The sequence below is a fragment of the Suncus etruscus genome, chromosome 14 (genome assembly GCF_024139225.1).
Source record: "Suncus etruscus isolate mSunEtr1 chromosome 14, mSunEtr1.pri.cur, whole genome shotgun sequence".
Lineage (NCBI taxonomy): Eukaryota > Metazoa > Chordata > Mammalia > Eulipotyphla > Soricidae > Suncus > Suncus etruscus.
In genome coordinates, this window is record NC_064861.1 from 81644568 (window position 1) to 81661648 (window position 17081).

The 17081-nt window shown below is 51.2% G+C and overlaps 3 protein-coding genes across 3 annotated transcripts; 1 reads left to right on the forward strand and 2 right to left on the reverse strand.

The window, feature by feature from the left end:
- The first annotated feature begins 222 nt into the window (after positions 1-222).
- Positions 223-1277, forward strand: SDHAF1 (succinate dehydrogenase complex assembly factor 1). Its single transcript, XM_049786682.1, has one exon. It carries the CDS (start codon positions 257-259, stop codon positions 575-577), a length of 321 nt encoding a protein of 106 aa, XP_049642639.1. The 5' UTR covers positions 223-256; the 3' UTR covers positions 578-1277.
- A 1564-nt stretch (positions 1278-2841) lies between these two features.
- SYNE4 (spectrin repeat containing nuclear envelope family member 4) lies at positions 2842-7481 on the reverse strand. Its single transcript, XM_049786702.1, is given in 8 exon segments — positions 2842-3056; positions 3138-3196; positions 3810-3907; positions 5170-5431; positions 5518-5697; positions 5929-6072; positions 7141-7288; positions 7393-7481. Coding segments are annotated over 8 exon segments (1158 nt in total). The 3' UTR covers positions 2842-2878.
- A 1634-nt stretch (positions 7482-9115) lies between these two features.
- Positions 9116-15253, reverse strand: ALKBH6 (alkB homolog 6). The gene is made up of 6 exons (XM_049786659.1): positions 15163-15253; positions 14801-14869; positions 12564-12624; positions 10973-11124; positions 10701-10817; positions 9116-9709 (listed from the first exon to the last, which is right to left on the reverse strand). Exons 1-6 carry the CDS (start codon positions 15223-15225, stop codon positions 9446-9448), a joined length of 726 nt encoding a protein of 241 aa, XP_049642616.1. The 5' UTR covers positions 15226-15253; the 3' UTR covers positions 9116-9445.
- Between the last annotated feature and the right edge of the window lie 1828 nt (positions 15254-17081).

Here is a 17081-nt window from a genome sequence, read left to right on the forward strand (position 1 = left end):
TATCTCGACTCAGCTTCCACTTCCTTCCCCCACAACAGTCCAAGCATTCCCGTCCCTTCTTCAAGGACAGAGAGTCGCACCAGCGGGCCGGAAGTCCCGCCCCCTCCTGTCGCGATATTATGGCGTACAACCAACGGCAACCAATGAGGGCGCGAGAGCACCGGAAACCGGGGGGCTGGGGGCGGGGTTTCGGGAGAGCTCGGGGCGGAAGTGTTGCCGGAGAACCTCGGAGTCCGCAGCCCTGCTGCTCGCTGTCATGAGCAGGCCCAGCCGGTTGCAGAGACAAGTCCTGAGCTTATACCGCGAGCTGCTCCGCGCCGGACGCGGGAAGCCAGGCGCCGAGGCGCGGGTGCGGGCTGAGTTCCGGCAACACGCGTGCTTGCCGCGCTCCGACGTGCTGCGCATCGAGTACCTGTACCGTCGCGGGAAGCGCCAGTTGCAGTTGCTGCGTTCTGGCCACGCCACGGCCATGGGCGCCTTCGTACGCCTCCGGGACCCCACCAAAGAGCCGCCCCACCATGATGGGGAGCGTCCGACGAGCCTGGGGCCTCCTGAGACCGCGTCTGATGGACGGTGACAGGTGGATGGCCCAGGCTCATCAGATGGCTCATCTGATGATGGCCCAGGGGAACAGGGGCTCCTCCACCTGACTGCAAGGGACAATCGCTCACTTATTTAATGGGAAGCGAGAAGTCTTGAGAGATGCTCAAGGGACTGCAGGAGGTCAGAGGGTGACCTCTTGCGACCGGGGTTTCAAGGATCACCCTAGTCGATGGAGACAGATTTGGTGGATAGTAACAGTTTGGTCTCTGCGGTGCGAGCCTGGTCAGCTGCTGTGGATCAAGCTGAAAGTCACTCGGTGGAAAACTACTTCCTCTTACGACGGAAACCCCTTCTCAATCCTCAGAACACACACCCTGATTTGTCAAAGAGAAATACATACATGTAAATACCCTGCACTTACACACGCCCTTCTCCTATCTTTTTGTGATTCGGAGCAGAGCTGAGTTTTCTCGATGAGGACTTGGGTGAAGCTTTGATGGTTCTTGGTGAGAACCCCAGAATCCCCCCATCCCCACTTGGAAGTCCTAGCCCTGGCTGCCATTCGTTATGATGGACTAAAAACATGAGGAAGTGGCCAAGGTCAGTCACCCCCGACTGATCACCTGCCCAGACCTCTACTTGATGGTTCTAAAAAGGAAGCTTGAGTCCTCCTGTGCTCATCTTTCCTCAGGATTGCTTGAAGAAAGTGAATAAAATTTGGAGTGTGAATACTTGCGGGTTGGTGGTCTTTAAAGATTATGTGATGGGCATGGGTTTCTTTGAGGAGCCCCACTAGACAGGTTGGTTGAAGCAGCAGCTCTCTCTCTAGCATGGAGAGATACTACCCTGTCCTGACCCCCAGAAAACCCCAAATGACTCCTAGTAAGGTAGGAGAGACGAGGAGGCCTTATTATAACGCCTGAGGCAGTCATAAGGTCCACAAACCCTTTTTGTTTGGGGACCATACCTAATGATGCTTAGGCCTTCTGGCAGGGCTCTGGGGGACCATATGGGATGCCAGGAATCAAACCTGGGTCAGCTATATACAAGACCAGCACATTATCCACTGAACTATTGCTTCGGCCCCCTGCAAATCCTTTTTATGGATTCACAAAACCTGGGAACTTCATTCTCACATCCTGCTGAGGAGTTCTGTATCTGCTGCAAGCTGAGATTTTTGTCTCCAGGAATGTGGGAGGTAAAAAAGGACCCAGAGGCCTCTACCTGAAACATTTCTCTGGTTAAAGTGGGAAATGGGTGAAAAGTTTGTAGGTAGAAGGAGAGGATCTTAGAGAAGTATACACCTCAGACGGAGAAGACAGATGAAAGAAATTGTCTCAGCCCTAATTTCAACAGCGAAGGAAGATTCCCTAATAGATATAAAGTGAACATTAGAGCTTAAAGGGTTGAGCACAGGCTTTGCAGCAGGAGGCCCAGATTGGGTGGTTAAGGGCAGTTGGTCTCCACAGACCTCCAACTTCCTGCACCAAGTCCACAGTCCTTGAGCAATGGAAAGTTCCTAACTTTAGTTGGAACTCCACTCCCTGACCCACCAGCCTCAATTTCCACCCACCCCCATTCTCCTACTCAAAGAAACTACTTGTCCTTAGATTTTTGCCTCAGGGTCTGAGGAAACCCAACCCATATATATAGGGCTGGTTCAGCTCAGGTACTGTAGAAAGGACTGGAGAGCTACCACAGCAGGTAAAGCCTTGTACTTGGCCAACCTTAGTTTGATCCCTGATAACCGATAGGGTCCCTCAAGCTTGCCAGGAGTAATCCCTGAGTACTGCTGGATGTGGTTTAAAAAAAAAGGGCTGTCCAGTCACCGCAGGGCCATGGCATCACTTTTGAGTATCCAAGAATCCCATATCTTCACAAGCCTGCTCTAGACCAAATGCTGGTGTCTCTCCAAATTCATAGGGATGGCTTAAGGAGGGAGTTGTGCAGCTGTGAGAAATTATTAGATCTAGAGGGTGGAGCCCTAATCCCATTACCCAAAGAGCTGTCTTGCCCCTTCTGCCATGAGGCATGGGCCAGAGTATGAAGCATGAAGCATATACTCCTCAGGCAGGCATCACATCTGCTAGGCCTGGATCTTGCACTTCACTGCCACCAGCACAGAGTTGAGTCAGAGACCAGGAGTCTGGTCTGAGGTGACAGTACAGGCTGCCAACTCATGTTTGATCCCTGGCATCCCATACAGTTCCCCAAACACTGCCAGGAGAAGTTCCTGCCATTTACTAGACAGATGTGCCTCCCACCCACTAAAAACAAAAGAGCAAGAGTGACTAGTCCAATAGCAGTGAATCTTTATTACACGTCTGCTTGGGCCTTAGAGTGGGGGAGGCCCATTGACATAGCTGAGCACCAGGTAAGGTGTCCTGGCCAGCTGGCTAGACGAGCAGCAGGGGTCCCCTGACATGGGCAGCAGCACTGTGGCCCCCATCAGGAGAAGGAAGAGAAGGAGGATGAAGAAGGTCAGGGGCCACCAGATTGCAGGAGCTGGGGTCCTGCAAGCGGAAATGCTGCTTTAAAAGAGGGGTCAGAGCTGCCCCCTTGCCCCTATTCCTAAACCCCACCTGATATCTCACCCTGGCGCTGCTGTCAGCATCATCTCCTGGAGCCTGGGAGGTGCATGCCGCTTCTTGGCCTTCCAGTGGACAGCAGGTGGCAAGTTACTTGGGGAGTGGACTAATCCATGTTGCCCAAGAGCTAAAGAGTTCCTTTCCCGGCACCCTCATAGTCCCCAGGGCCTCATATGGATTTGGCCCCACAGGAATAGCTGTCTCTCTGTACCTATCCTTCCAGTCAGTCCCCTTTACCTAGAAACTAGAAACACTGGCTAAATCTAGGGCTTGAGGTTCCTGTGCAGCCAGATCCATCCCTCCACTTCCATAATTGAACAGGCAATCAGAGCTTCATCAGCCACTGTCAGGGGTGGAGCCAAAATCAGAACTGAACCCTGGTCTTGCGGAGCAGGTAAAGTGAGTACAAAGTGAGTATGTCGCTCTTGGACAGCCCTTGGGGGAGTGAGGAGCTCCAGGAAAGGAGGAACTGAGCCCTGATAGCATTCAACATCCTGAGTTCAGAAAAGCCGGAATTTCCACTTTCAGTTCCATGGAGAAACAACATGCCCTTTGTGCCTAATTTGGCTTGGAATGTATGACACCCCCAAAAACATGATTCCCCAATGAGGATGCATTGAGTGTGGCTCAGAAGAAGCAAAGATTCCCATTGATATATCTGGCTAAAAACCAGCTCACCTGATTTTTCTGGAGCAGGGAGTGTCTCTGATGTCCTGCTAAGTGTTTTCGACGGCTAAGGCCTGACATGAGCAGGTCCTATGGGGCAAGAGAGGTATGAGGTCCTGGGAGAACTGGTGACAGAGACACAAAGTTGGGGAAAGGTCAGATGAACTTGTCATAGAAGTGAGAGTGAGAAGCGAGATCTCGGAAGGGACAGGAGGGCAAAGCCAAAATAATGAAGAGAAGCAGGGAAGCTGTTAACTTGGGTTTGAGTCCCAGCACCCATAGAGTCCCCTGATTTGTAGGAGTCCCAGCACCCATAGAGTCCCCTGATCCCTAGGAACAGAGCCAGGAGTAAGCTCTGAGCAGCACCAAGTGTGGCCCAAACACCACCCCACCTCCCCCAAAAAAATAAAAAATAAAAGCAAACAAACATTAAGGGAAGAGAGACATTCATTCAACAAATTGTGTTCCTGCCAGGCACTGTTCTTAGGGACTGGGACAGAAAGAGACAATGCCCTGACAGTCACAGTTCAGGAAACAGGAGTCCATAAATTAACAAGACAATGGAAAATGAAGACAGGTGGTGAATTCATGCAGGGCTGTAAAGACAATATTTGGAGGCTAGGACCAGCCTCTGAAGAAAGGACCTGTGAACAAAGAGCAAAGATGAATAAAGGGAGTGTAGGGGGCAAGGGGTGCTAGGGAACTCCAAGTAGGGCACAACACTTAAAGGTCTGAAGAAGGGCTGGAGAGGAAGCTCTGGGATTAACAGAGCTTGTACACACCAAACTGGGTTCTGTAAGGGGACATATGGTCCCCTAAGCACTGCCAGGAGTAACCCCCAAACTCAAAGCCAAGAGTAAGTCCTGAGCACTGCTGGATGTGACCCCAAACAAACACACAAAAGGCCTGAAGAAGGGACAGGAGGCTGGCATGGGTGTAGCAGGTGAGAGCAAGAGAGGAAATTCAGGGGCCTGAGTGGTGGTGCAAGAGGTATGGTATCTGCCTTGCACACGCTAACCTAGGAAAGACCGTGGTTTGATCCCCCAGCATCCCATATGGTCCCCCAAGCCAGGAGCAATTTCTGAGCACATAGCCAGGAGTAACCCCTGAGTGTCACCAGGTGTGGCCCAAAAGCGAGAGAGAGAGAGAGAGAGAGAGAGAGAGAGAGAGAGAGAGAGAGAGAGAGAGAGAGAGAGAGAGATGCAGACATGGGCAAGAGGAAACAGAGGCATGAGTGGGAGGATAAAAAAGAGAGCTGGAGAGACAGAGATGACAAAGACAGGGAGAAGAAATCCCATGAGAGAAGGAAATGGGAAGCCCTCTCAGAAGGGAAGGCCCCCAGTATCCTGTGAGTGCAGGATGGGGGAATCGCCAGCTTCTCTCACCTCAAGGCCTTGACCCCTGCTTTGGGGACGCCAATAGCCACACAGCTCACAGGGGGCTCCTGGAGTCCAGGCCATCCTTCGTGCCAGAGGGCCAATGCCACCCACATCCCCTGCTGGATCCCACTCCAGCTCTGCAGGACTGGGGAGGCTGCTGGGTGCCCAAGGGCCCCAGATCCCACCAGGTCCTGGTCTGTCTGAGTCTCCCTCCACTTCTAAGTCCTGGTCCAGTGTGTCAGCCTCCTCGAATACCTATTCAGAGGACAGAAGTCAGGGGCTGGGAGCATGGGCCCTGGACTGGGGACCTCCAGGGCAGGTCATACCAGGCTGGAACTGACCAGCTGAGCCTGCAGCTGCCACAGTCGCCAGAAGATGCTGTCCCGGTGGGTTCCCAGCGCCCTCAGGATCTGCTCTAAGGATGCCCGGGCCTGCGGTTCACTCCTCTGTGCCAGCCTCTCTCCAAATGCCACCAAGGCATCCACACGCTCTGCTGCTCCGCGCAGATCTGCCTGCAGGGCCTGGAGACACATGGTTGGAGGGCGCACACACACACACACACACACACACACACACACACACACACACACACACACACACAGCAGGGGGTACCAAAGGTTCATAACTCAAGCTACAGCTCCTCTACTTTTCTTCCAGACACTTGGACCATGAAATAAACTCATTTCCCACCCCTCAAAATCAAACCAGCACCCACACTCACCCTCTCTGCACCTGCAATCCACACTCCCCACCTGCAGTTGGACGATCCTGCTCTGTGCCGATGCCCAGCGCCCCATGCCCCGCTCCAAGTCCTGCAGCCGAAGGCTGAGCCCCAACAGACAAAGGTGCAGATTGTCTTGCTCAACGTCCAGTACCTCCCTGCTAGAAATGGGGCACTGGGGGACATAAGGGCTGAATCAAGACCAGTGAGCCAACCCAGATATTGTGCCATTTCTGTTGCCACCCCTCTTTTGTAGCTTCTAATATTTAGGGTGCTTCCCCACCAGAATCTGTCACGTCAAGTCTGTCCCAGAAAAGTCCCTCTTCCAGCCCCCAGAATTGTTTCAGCTGGAGTCAGGCTTCATGACCTTAGTTCCAAGTGTCCAGACCGACAGGGTCCTAAAGACTGAGACGTGTGGTGTGTGTGGGTCTAGACAGTAAGAGGTATTGGAACTGGATAATCCAAAGAGTGGGCCTGAGGTGGAATAATTCTGAAATTAAAACCTGATGGGGACTAGAGAGGTAGGACAGGGGTTAAGGCACTTGCTTTGCATGTGGCTGGTCCAGGTTCAATCCCCAACACTGCCTATGGTTCCCAGACTGACTATTGCTATTACCAGGACTGAGTACAGCCTGAATACAGTAATACCCAGCCCTGAGTACAGCTGGGTGTGATACCAAAACAAACCAAAACTACTGACAGACTGTTCCCCATATACCCACCTCACAGCTGCCTGTAGAATTAAAGGCTGGAGGCCAGAGAAACAGTAAAGGGATTATAATTTTTGTTTGTTTGTTTTTTGTTTGTTTGTTTGTTTTTAGCCCACACCCGGCAGTGCTCAGGGGTTACTCCTGGTTGTCTGCTCAGAAATAGCTCCTGGCAGGCACGGGGGACCATATGGGACACCGGGATTCGAACCAACCACCTTTGGTCCTGGATCGGCTGCTTGCAAGGCAAACGCCACTGTACTATCTCTCCGGGCCCAGTAAAGTGATTATGGTGATTGCCTTGCACACAGTCAAACCTGGTTTGATCCCTGCCACCCCATATGGTCCCCCAAGTACCACCAGGAGTGATTTAAGACTGTAGAGCCAGGAATAAGACCTGGGCACCACCAGGTGTGACCCCAAAACAAAATTTAAAGGCTTGTCCAGAACCTCACCTCATCTCCGGGGTGGATTTCAGATTCTGGGGAACAGAGAGGAGATGAGAGAGGCACAGGAACTGGATCACCACAGCTCACCTCAGGGTGCTTCCGCCCAACTCGATCCTCAGGGGCAGGTGTTGGCAATGTGGAGGACTCAGCAGCAGATTCAGCACCCCTTAGACTGCCTAGGAAACGCTCTGAAGAGTCCAAGGAGTCCTCCCCCAGTTCTGAGGCCTGTTCTGGCCTGCGGCATTGACAGGCCAGATAAATGAGATGAGCCTGTTACTCCAAAAAGAAAACTATCCCCCCCCCCTTTTGGACCCAACTTTCAGCAATGCCAACATCTACCTGATGGCAGCAATTTCCACTTCTCTAGGAGCTCCAGGGGGGTGGGTGTCTGAGGGGAGTCTAGGGGTCAGCAGTGGAGTCAGGGCCATTGTTGGGGGTCTGGGAACAGACCAAAGAGGAGCTCCAGCAGCAGCAGCACCTTTACCCTACCTGGGGGGACCCAGCCAGAACTCCCATTGGCCAGAAACAGCCAAGGGCCTAGGGGCAGGCTCAGCTGGACACCTCCCAGAAACCTGACCCAGGTAACTTTATGCCTTGCCCAGGTGACTCTTAAGCACTACTTAACTCTTTCCTCCCTGGGAGACCAGTGGCTGAACCTCCCAAGCTGAGCTCACCCCAGCTATATCCCCACTCAAGAGGCCTGGATTCTGTGCGCAGCGGTATGGAGTTTGCCTTGCATGCAGCCAACACAGGGTGGACCCCAGTTTGATTCCCAGCATCCCGTATGGTCCTCCGAGCCTGCCAGGAGCGATTTCTGAGTGCAGAGCCAGAAATAACCCCTCAGCACCACTGGGTGTGAACCAAAAGCCATCCCCCCTAAAAAAAATGAATATCAAAGGAGTACAGTGGGTGGGGCGCTTGTCTTGCTTATGACCATTTTGAACATGCCAGGAGTGACCCCTGAGCACTAAGCAAGGAGTAAGTCCTGAGTACCAAAGGTACCACCGAGTGTGACCCTCTTCCCCAAAATAATATCAAAGACCATCAACTCCAAGCTCTCCTCCTTGGCAAACACCCCAATGACAGACTTTGCGAGAGGCCCTTTATTTTATTTTATTATTTTTTGGGGGGGCCCACACCTGGTAACGCTCAGGAGTTACTCCTGGCTATACGCTCAGAAATAGCTCCTGGCTTGGGGGACCATATGGGACACCGGGGATTGAACCGCGGTCCATCCTAGGCTAAGCGCAGGCAAGGAAGGCACCTTACCTCTAGCGCCCCCATGCCGGCCCTGCGAGAGACCCTTTAGTTTAATAGTATATAAACTAATTTGGCAAAGGAAAAGTTGCCTGTTTACATCTCCTGAAAGGTGTACCTTTTTACTTGTGGTGCAATTGTCCATATCTTTGGAATCTTTCTTGACCTTAGGGTGCATTTCCCCATTCTGGATTTTCCATGGTTTCCCACTTGAGATATGTATTTTGATCTTTTTTTTTTCAATATGGAGAAAAACAGCCCCCCCCCCAACACACAAACACACTTTCTATTCCAGATAAACTTGCTTTACTTCACTACTTGTGTCCTGAAATTCTTTGCTCCGAGGGAAGGCAACAGACTTGGAGGGCCTGAATATGGTCTAGGACTGACTTTCCTGCAAAGAAGTTTCCTGCTCCAGCCTGAGTCCAAAGCTCCCCCCAAGAAATGGGGTGTCAGGGATTATTTCCCACGCCAGGCAGAACAAGTGGAACTCTGGTGCAGTTTGATGACCACCTTGTGGGGCTGGTGAGACATGAGGTCTGTACCATGCAGAGGCTCAGAGCAGACTCACTTCAGCCCTAGACTTCCCAGGCATTTCCTGTGATTACCCCAACTGGGAAAGATGGAAGCTGCAGACTTCCACTGTGGGGTCTTCGCCACTTTCCTTCCTGTAGGGGACCCTGTGTCTTTCTTTGGTGGGAGCCCTCTCCCATCAGCAACACAAGCATCTAGCCTGCTACCCCAAATCCAAGAACAGAGTACTTTTTGTTAGTTTATTTGAAACACATTGATTTCATGTTGTGACTTCTTTTTTTTTGTCACACCTGGCACCACTCAGGGGTTACTCCTGGCTCTACACTCAGAAATTGCCCCTGGCAGGCTAAGGGGACCAAATGGGATGCCAGGATTCGAACCACCATCTGTTCTGGTTCAGTTGTTTGCAAGGCAAATGCCCTACCTCTGTGCTGTCACTCCAGCCCCATGGTGTGACTTCTTGGCATTTCCACACAGTAATTAGAAGTTTAGATAATTCGGAGGAGGCACCTCTGCTGCAGGCTGCATAGAGCACAGGGTCCCAGAGGCCGGGAATCTGGGCCGTGTTTGGGCAGGAGGATCCCAGAGACTGGGAATGCAGTCACTTGCCGAGCAGAAGGCCAGTGCGCAGCACACGGGGCACTCGGCGGATGGTCAGCGAGATGCGGGTGCCTCGCACCAGGCGTGCTCCGGGCTGTGCCAAGGTACAGGAGGCTGCGTTGGGTGGCAAGGAGGTTGGGTCCAGTTCATCTACACTGGCAGGCGCGATGCCATGGAGGAGGCTCGTGTAGGCAGGGCCTCGAAGCACCAAAAGGCTTCGAGGTTCCAACAGCAGTGAGGTAGCGGGCCTGAGTGGGGGGCAAGGCTGTGAAGAAGGTTCTACATCAGTGGAACTCCAGAGAGTGAAGGTGGAAAAGAGGTTTGGGAGGGTGAGGTCAGGGAATAAGATTAGCAAATTCCCACAGGCACAGGCTAGAGAGTCAGGTGTTTTCAAATGAATGGAGATGTCAGGAGTGACAAACCTCTGTTGGGAGGAAGGTCCCCAGGCCAGAACTTTCTTAGAAAGGCTGAGAAAGTGGGTGTCTAAGGAAAGGAAAGCAGTCAGCTGAATGGAAGAATCTCTGATCCCAGAACTGGGTGGAGCTGTGCCAAGGGCAGAGATCAGGATGGGTGGCACAAGGTGGTACAGAAGGGATATGAGAGCAGTCATGAGCTTGTAAACTAAAATAGGGAGCCCTGGGGGGGGGCAGAGAAATGCACAGTGGGTGGAGCATTTGCCTTGCAGATGGCTGACCTGGGTTCAATCCTTGGCACCCTAGTTTTCTGAGCCTGCCAGGAGTGATTCCTGAGTGCAGAGCCAGGAAAAACACCTGAGCATCACCAGGTGTGGCTCCTAAACAAAACCAACAAAAAGAGGTCCAAACATCCTCACAGAGGGCAGCTGGGAAATCTGGAAATCCTTGAGCAAATCCTGTATTGAAGTGCGACTCTGGGGTTGTCCTCTCTACAGGTTACATTTTTGGAGTGGCAGGTGCTCTGTGACATGAGCACAAAACACTAGGTTGCTGAAGGGGATACCAGGGCCATCAGTGAGTAATGTTGGGGAGTCAGAGAAAGTGAATGTCTGCTGCAGAGCTGGAGACCCTGCAGAGGTTTGTAGACCATTGGCTTTGGAGCACTCTGAGCATGGGAGCCCTGGTGCATGTGCTACTTTGATTTCTGGGCACCCTATCGATAGATGGGCTGGGTGTCTGGGGGATATAGGTGAGCTCCATCTTCCCAGTATGAGGAACGGAGAGGAAACAGAGGAATTAGGAGTGGTTGGGAGGGAGGGATGGCACTGTGCCAGGGCTTACCTGCTCTGTGAGCTCATCATCCTTTGGCTGACGGGGTGGATAGAAGTCCAGCAGGGTGTGGGAGCCCAGGCTGATGGTGCTGACAGTTGGATAGTAAAGTGGCCCATCTTCATGGGGCTAGAGAGTGGGAACCAGAATGGAACAGGGCAGGAGTCCACGCTCCCACCCTCAGGGATGATGGGGGTCCTCCCAGAAAGGACTAGGACAGAATGGGGGTGGGTGGGATATGAGGGCCAGGGATTGAGGTGAGAGTGTGGAGGGGAGGAGCTTACCATTATGCCCTCTCCAGGCAAATACTGGTTCACCAAGACGTGATTGGCTGGGAGACCCCCAAAGAGGCTGAGATCAGACACTTTGTCCACATATCGCTGGAGCCACATGGGCAGCCGTTCAGGAACCATCCCCCGGGGATGGGGGAGTCCACCTGAAAGGGAGGAGGGGCCTGAGGGCACCAAGCTAAGGATCCTGGCACATGGGGACCTCATGAAAGATAGCCCAGTGTTGTTAGTAGCACACAGATTCCCAACCCTTCAAACATTTTTTTCCAAAACCCAGACTCTTCAAGATGCCCCCACACTCACTAGGACATTCCTAACTTTTAAAGTTTTTTAAAGCGGTAAGGATGGATCCTCGTTCTATTCCCAACATCCCATATGGTCCCCCGAGTCCCCCAGGGGTAATTTCTGAGCATAGAGCCAGGTGTTACCCCTGAGTGCTGCCAGTGTGACCCAAAAACCAAAAAAATAAGTAAAGTTTTTTTTTTTTAAATTGAACTATGGGGGGGGCGGGAAAAAAAATTGAACTACGGGGGCCGGAGATATAGCATGGAGGTAAGGCATTTGCCTCTCATGCAGAAGGTCAGTGGTTCGAATCCCAGTGTCCCATATGATCCCCTGAGCCTGCCAGGAGTGATTTCTGAGCACAGAGCCAAGAGTAATTTCTGAGCACTGCTGGGTGTTGTACTCGTCTCGCTTCTGCCCTTTAATGGGAGAGATCTCCGGCCAGCAGCTTTCTCTCAACCAGGACAGAAGGTAGAAGGCGAATACAAATAATTCGCAAGTGTTAAGCTCTTTTGTGAACACCTAGAAAATTAAGCCGTAGAAGTTAATAAAACGCTCAAGCTGAGTTCCTGTCAAGAGGTTTATTGAGGGAGCAAGCAGAGTTTTTATGCCCTGCTTCAGTGGGAGGAGCAAAAACATAGGATTGAAACTTAAACCAATCAGATTTGTACAGGTACAACGATTTTAACCAATGGGAGCAGACACACTTTGATGGCGGGAAGGATAAGGAGAAACCTGGCAGGATGGGGGGGAGGGGAAGCAAATCCTTAATAGATCTTACAGTTTAAACCTTACAAAAACCTATCTATAATTGCGTGTATGAGAGCAGTTACAAAAATAGGTTCCATGGAAAGATTTAAGGAATCTAGTTAAGCCAGATTCTCTGTGGTGAGCTAAATTTATTTGCAGGGTTCTTTTGGCTCAGGGCTATGCAAACTTATGGCTTGAATCAGGCAGCGGTGAAAAATCCATTGAATATGTGGGTGTACGGTCGCCCACAGGGTGTGACCCAAAAAAAAAAATTGAACTACATCTGGGTATGCTCAGGGGTTATTCCTGGCTTTGTATTCAAGAATTATTACTGGTGAAATTCAGGGGGCTAAAATTGAGTCAGCCATAAAAAGCAAGCACCCTACCTGCTGTACTAACTCTTTGGCCTTGAAATTCCCAATATTTTATGACCTCTACTAACTTTCGGACTCCTCCTGGCTCTGGAATTCCTTGAGTAGTGAAAAGTACTACAGAATTTGAGATTATCCACCCCAAGCAGCATGTCTCAGCCCTCCCTGCCAGGGACACTTACCCCAATTCTGTAACTTCCTCCCGGAGAGCTGGGTCCACTTTGGCTTGGGTGCATTGAAGACCTGAGAATGAGGAAGTCTCAGGACCAGCCTCTCTCATTCCCCCAACCAGGTCAACACACAGGTTTGACCAGGGTGGAAACGGGTCAGCACTGTCTTTGGATCATTCTTAGGGACAGTGTGTCCCCAGGACCTGGGGTTTTGCCCTCTCCCTTGCAGAAACCCACAGGTGCCTACAGGGATGGGGGAAGAAACTGGAGCTACAATGGCCATGGAATCTTCTCAGGGTCTATTAAAGCTACACTAGACTGCCTCAACCTAGCAGTGTGTAATTTCCAGATTCTTGAACTACCTCAGCACAGCCTGAGTTCTGGAATCTATATGTCCTTGCTGTTTTGGTGAAGAAACATGCTAAATCTAACATAGTGAAGAGAATACTTCAATAAAACTCCACTGCCAATATTCCAAAGGTCTAGAATGGGTACTTTCTTTTTTTTTTTAGAATGGGTACTTTCCAATAAATTTGCGCCTATCAATATAATTCTGATTGTCTACATGGTTATAAGGATGGTTGTTCCTGCCCAAAGATCTGAGTTATATACATTTTTTAATCACAAGAATTCAAATGGGGGGGCGGAGAGATAGCATGAAGGTAATGCATTTGCCTTGCGTGCAGAAGGTCGGTGGTTCAAATCCCGGCATCCCATATGGTCCCCCGAACCTGCCAGAATCGATTTCTGAGCATAGAGCCAAAAGTAACCCCTGAGCACTGCCGGGTATGACCCAAAAACCAAAAAAAAAAAAAAAAAGAGAGAGAGAGAAAGAGAGAGAGAGAGAGAGAGAGAGAGAGAGAGAGAGAATTCAAATGGGGACCAGAGAGATAGTACAGTGAGCAAGGCTCTTGCTTTGCATGTGGCTGACTAGGGTTTAATCTTTGGTGCCCATAAAGGTCTCTGAGCCCCCACCAAAGGTGATCCCTGAGTGTAGAGCCACAAGTAAACCCTGTCATCAGGTGTGGCAAGAAAAAGAGAGAAGAAAGAAAGAAAAGAAAGAAAGAAAGAAAGAAAGAAAGAAAGAAAGAAAGAGAGAGAGAGAGAGAGAGAGAGAGAGAGGGAGGGAGGGAGGGAGGGAGGGAGGAAGGAAGGAAGGAAGGAAGGAAGGAAGGAAGGAAGGAAGGAAGGAAGGAAGGAAGGAAGGAAGGAAGGAAGGAAGGAAGGAAGGAAGGAAGGAAGGAAGGAAGGAAGAACTAAAACATCTATAATCATTTCTCAACACATGAATCTTCTGTACTTTCTGGTACCCAAACTTGACTGGACTAACTGGAACAATACCTGTGTTCTATAGCAATGATTCTGAGGCTGCAAGAGGCTTTCCCAGGGCAAGAACTCTGACCTCTGTAAGTTTTTTCTTGTGGGGGAGGTTACAACTAGCAGCGCTTAGGGATTATTCCTGACTGCACTCAGAAAATTATTCCTGGACCAGAGAGATAGCATGGAGGTAAGGCATTTGTCTTGCATGCAGAAGGACGATGGTTCAAATCCCAGCATCCCATATGGTCCCCTGAGCCTGTCAGAAGCGAGTCCACTATGCTATCACTCAGCCCCAGTTCTTTCTCCAAACTATGAGCAGAGCAGGCATCATGGGCTGGCACAGGACAGGTGGTCTGGCCTTAAGAAACTTGTTCCCTGGCCCGGAGGGATAGCAGAGCGGCGTTTGCCTTGCAAGCAGCTGATCCAGGACCAAAGGTGTTTGGTTCGAAACCCGGTGTCCCATATGGTCCCCCGTGCCTGCCAGGAGCTATTTCTGAGCAGACAGCCAGGAGTAACCCCTGAGCATCGCCGGGTGTGGCCCCCCAAAAAAAAGAAACTTGTTCCCAATACAATGGGCCATCTGACCTCAGAAGAGCATAACCTCCAGATCACTCAGGTGTCTGGTCTATGTTAGAACAGAATCTGGGGTTTGAACAGAGCACTCTCCGTTGATAACATCCTGCTCTCAGAGCAGGACTGTGTTGTCTCAGCTGAGTCTAAGCTCCATCAAGACCACCTCCTTTGGGAGAATCACTCTGGTTTCCTGACTATCAAGCATCCTTCCAGACAAACCTCTGAAGGTCCTGATAAAGAATGAGGGAGGGTGGGGAATGGGTGCTCTGAGGTGCTTCTCTTCCTTCCAGCCTGGGGCACTTTCAGGGTAAGTGGAATTGGAGGGGGTAAAACCAATTAGAGGACACTGGGATCACCTGGCGAAGCAAATACTCCTCCTCTTCCTTGGAGATGAAGTCAGGGATGTAGTAGATTACAGGTGGTGCCTAGGATAGAGAGACAAGACTTCCTTTTAGTGTGACCTTCTGATCTGATCCATATAGGGGTTCTATCACCAATGCCTTCCCTCTTAAGCTAGGCTCAGGACACCCCAACAGGTGGCAGAGCCTTGTAGCCATTTTTGGAGGTGGGAATGATGGTGAGGGTGATTGACTGGACCCTAAGGATCAACCTGAATTTGAAGGTAGGGGGCAATCCCAGCTCAACTCATAGTTATCCTGTCCTCTGCTCTGCCTCCCACCTCGGGCTCCACCTTCACCCTCTGCACCCTCCTGACAACCTGCTCCACCAAGAATGGTTCCAGCGCTGGGACCCTGACATCCTCCATTGACACGGATTCCATGTACCCAGTCCTGTGAGGGGGAGACAAGATCATTAAGACTTCCCCCACCCCACCCTCAGTTATGGCAGCTCTTCCATCCTGTCACCCACCAGGGTCCTCCCACTGACAGCCAGTGGTTGAAAGGCACTTGGTTTCTTTTTGGTTTGTTTGTTTGTGGACCACACCCAGCGGTGCTCAGGGGTTACTCCTGGCTCTGTACTTAGAAATCACTCCTGGCAGACTCCAGGGCCCATATGTAATGCTGGATATTGAACCTGGGTCTGTCACGGTGAGCCACATGCAAGGCAAACACCCTACCCACTGAGAAAGGTGAATTTTTTGTTTGTTTGTTTTTGGGCCACACCCAGCAGCACTCAGGGGTTACTCCTGGCAGGCTCTGGGGACCATATGGGATGCCGGGGATCAAATCCTGTTGGTCCATATGCAAGGCAAAATGCTCTAATCACTCCAGTCTTTAACTGGTTTCTTTTTCTTTTCTTTTTTTTGTTTTTGTTTTGTTTGTTTGTTTGTTTGTTTGGGGGGGTTGGTTTTGGGGTCACACCCGGCAGCGCTCAGGGGTTACTCCTGGCTCTACGCTCAGAAATCTCTCCCAGCAGGCTCGGGGGACCATATAGGATGCTGGGATTTGAACCACCTTCCTTCTGCATGCAAGGCAAACGCCTTGCCTCCATGCTATCTCTCCAGCCCCTTTCTTTTTTGTTTTTGTTTTGTTTTGGGGCCACATCCGACGGTGCTCAGGGGTTATTCCTGGCTCTGTGTTCAGAAATCACTTTCGGCAGGCTCAGAGGACCATATGGGATGCCAGAGATCGAACGCGGTCAGGTGCATGCAAGGCAAACGCCCTTCCTTGTGCTATCGTTCTGGCCCCCTTCAGCTGGATTCTAAGCCAAATGCTCGGCAAAACAAATACCACCCAGGTTCCCTGCCGAGATACTGGGAGCACCCAGACAGAGCTCCCAAATTCTATCTAACAGGGTCCATCAAACTACATATATCTGCCTTTCTCAAGAGCTTCATACATCATCCTGGATGCACCCCAGAACCCCTTTAAATATCTTCATTTGAGGTCCCACACTACTAACTTCAGATCGGTACTTCTGAGCAGGATTCCCTAGGGACATTCAGGGTCCTCATGGACCCTCCTCCTCCTCTTCCATGCCCCGTTCTGGCCAGGGATGTAGCTCTGGGGTACAGCACTGGAGACCCTGGGTTGGACCAGGAGACTACCAAATCAAAACCAGATACCCCCACTTTTGCTGATAATCTGAACCTTCTCGGACATGTCTCTCCATCTCCTCTGTTCCTCCCCACCCTGGACCATGTCAGACATGTCAGACAAGCGACACATTACTGCAGGCCCCACTGCAGGCCCCAGGGTCTAACTCCTCCAATCTTCCTAATCCTAATCCTATTCAATCTTTTAGGACCCCACACTCTGAGAGTCAAGGATTCCCATCAGCGCTCTCCCAAGCCCTCATCCTCAGCCCTCGCAAACCTCAGTCACCCACAAACTGACCGTCCACAGAGTCCCCTCCACAATCCAAATTCAACATCCCTAATCCCCTTCCAAGTCACTTCCGCCTCCCATTCCCGACGCAGGACGCTCAGCCCAATGGGAATGCTCAAAGAGCCTAAGTGCCCGCCTTCCACCCAATCGGCGTTCTCATCTGAGATCCCGCCCCTCGCCGCCGTTTTCTGATAGGCTGCGCCTCCAGTCCCCCTGAGCCAATAGGAAGCTTTTCCGGAGGCGGGTGTTGTCTGACAACGACCAATCAGAGCTCCGGGCTTTGAAACCTATTGAGGCCCAGACTGGAGAGGTGGCTGCAGAAAAAACACTGTATTTTCAGAAACATTGC

Bases quoted from the DNA above. Each gene is read 5' to 3' on its own strand.
- SDHAF1 (XM_049786682.1), top strand. From the start codon at position 257: ATGAGCAGGCCCAGCCGGTTGCAGAGACAAGTCCTGAGCTTATACCGC.
- ALKBH6 (XM_049786659.1), bottom strand. From the start codon at position 15,225: ATGGAATCCGTGTCAATGGAGGATGTCAGGGTCCCAGCGCTGGAACCA. The intron at 12,625-14,800 runs GTGATCCCAGTG...CCTCATTCTCAG, and splicing joins AGGAGTATTTGCTTCGCCAG to GTCTTCAATGCACCCAAGCC. The intron at 11,125-12,563 runs GTAAGTGTCCCT...CCTCCCTTTCAG, and splicing joins GAGGAAGTTACAGAATTGGG to GTGGACTCCCCCATCCCCGG.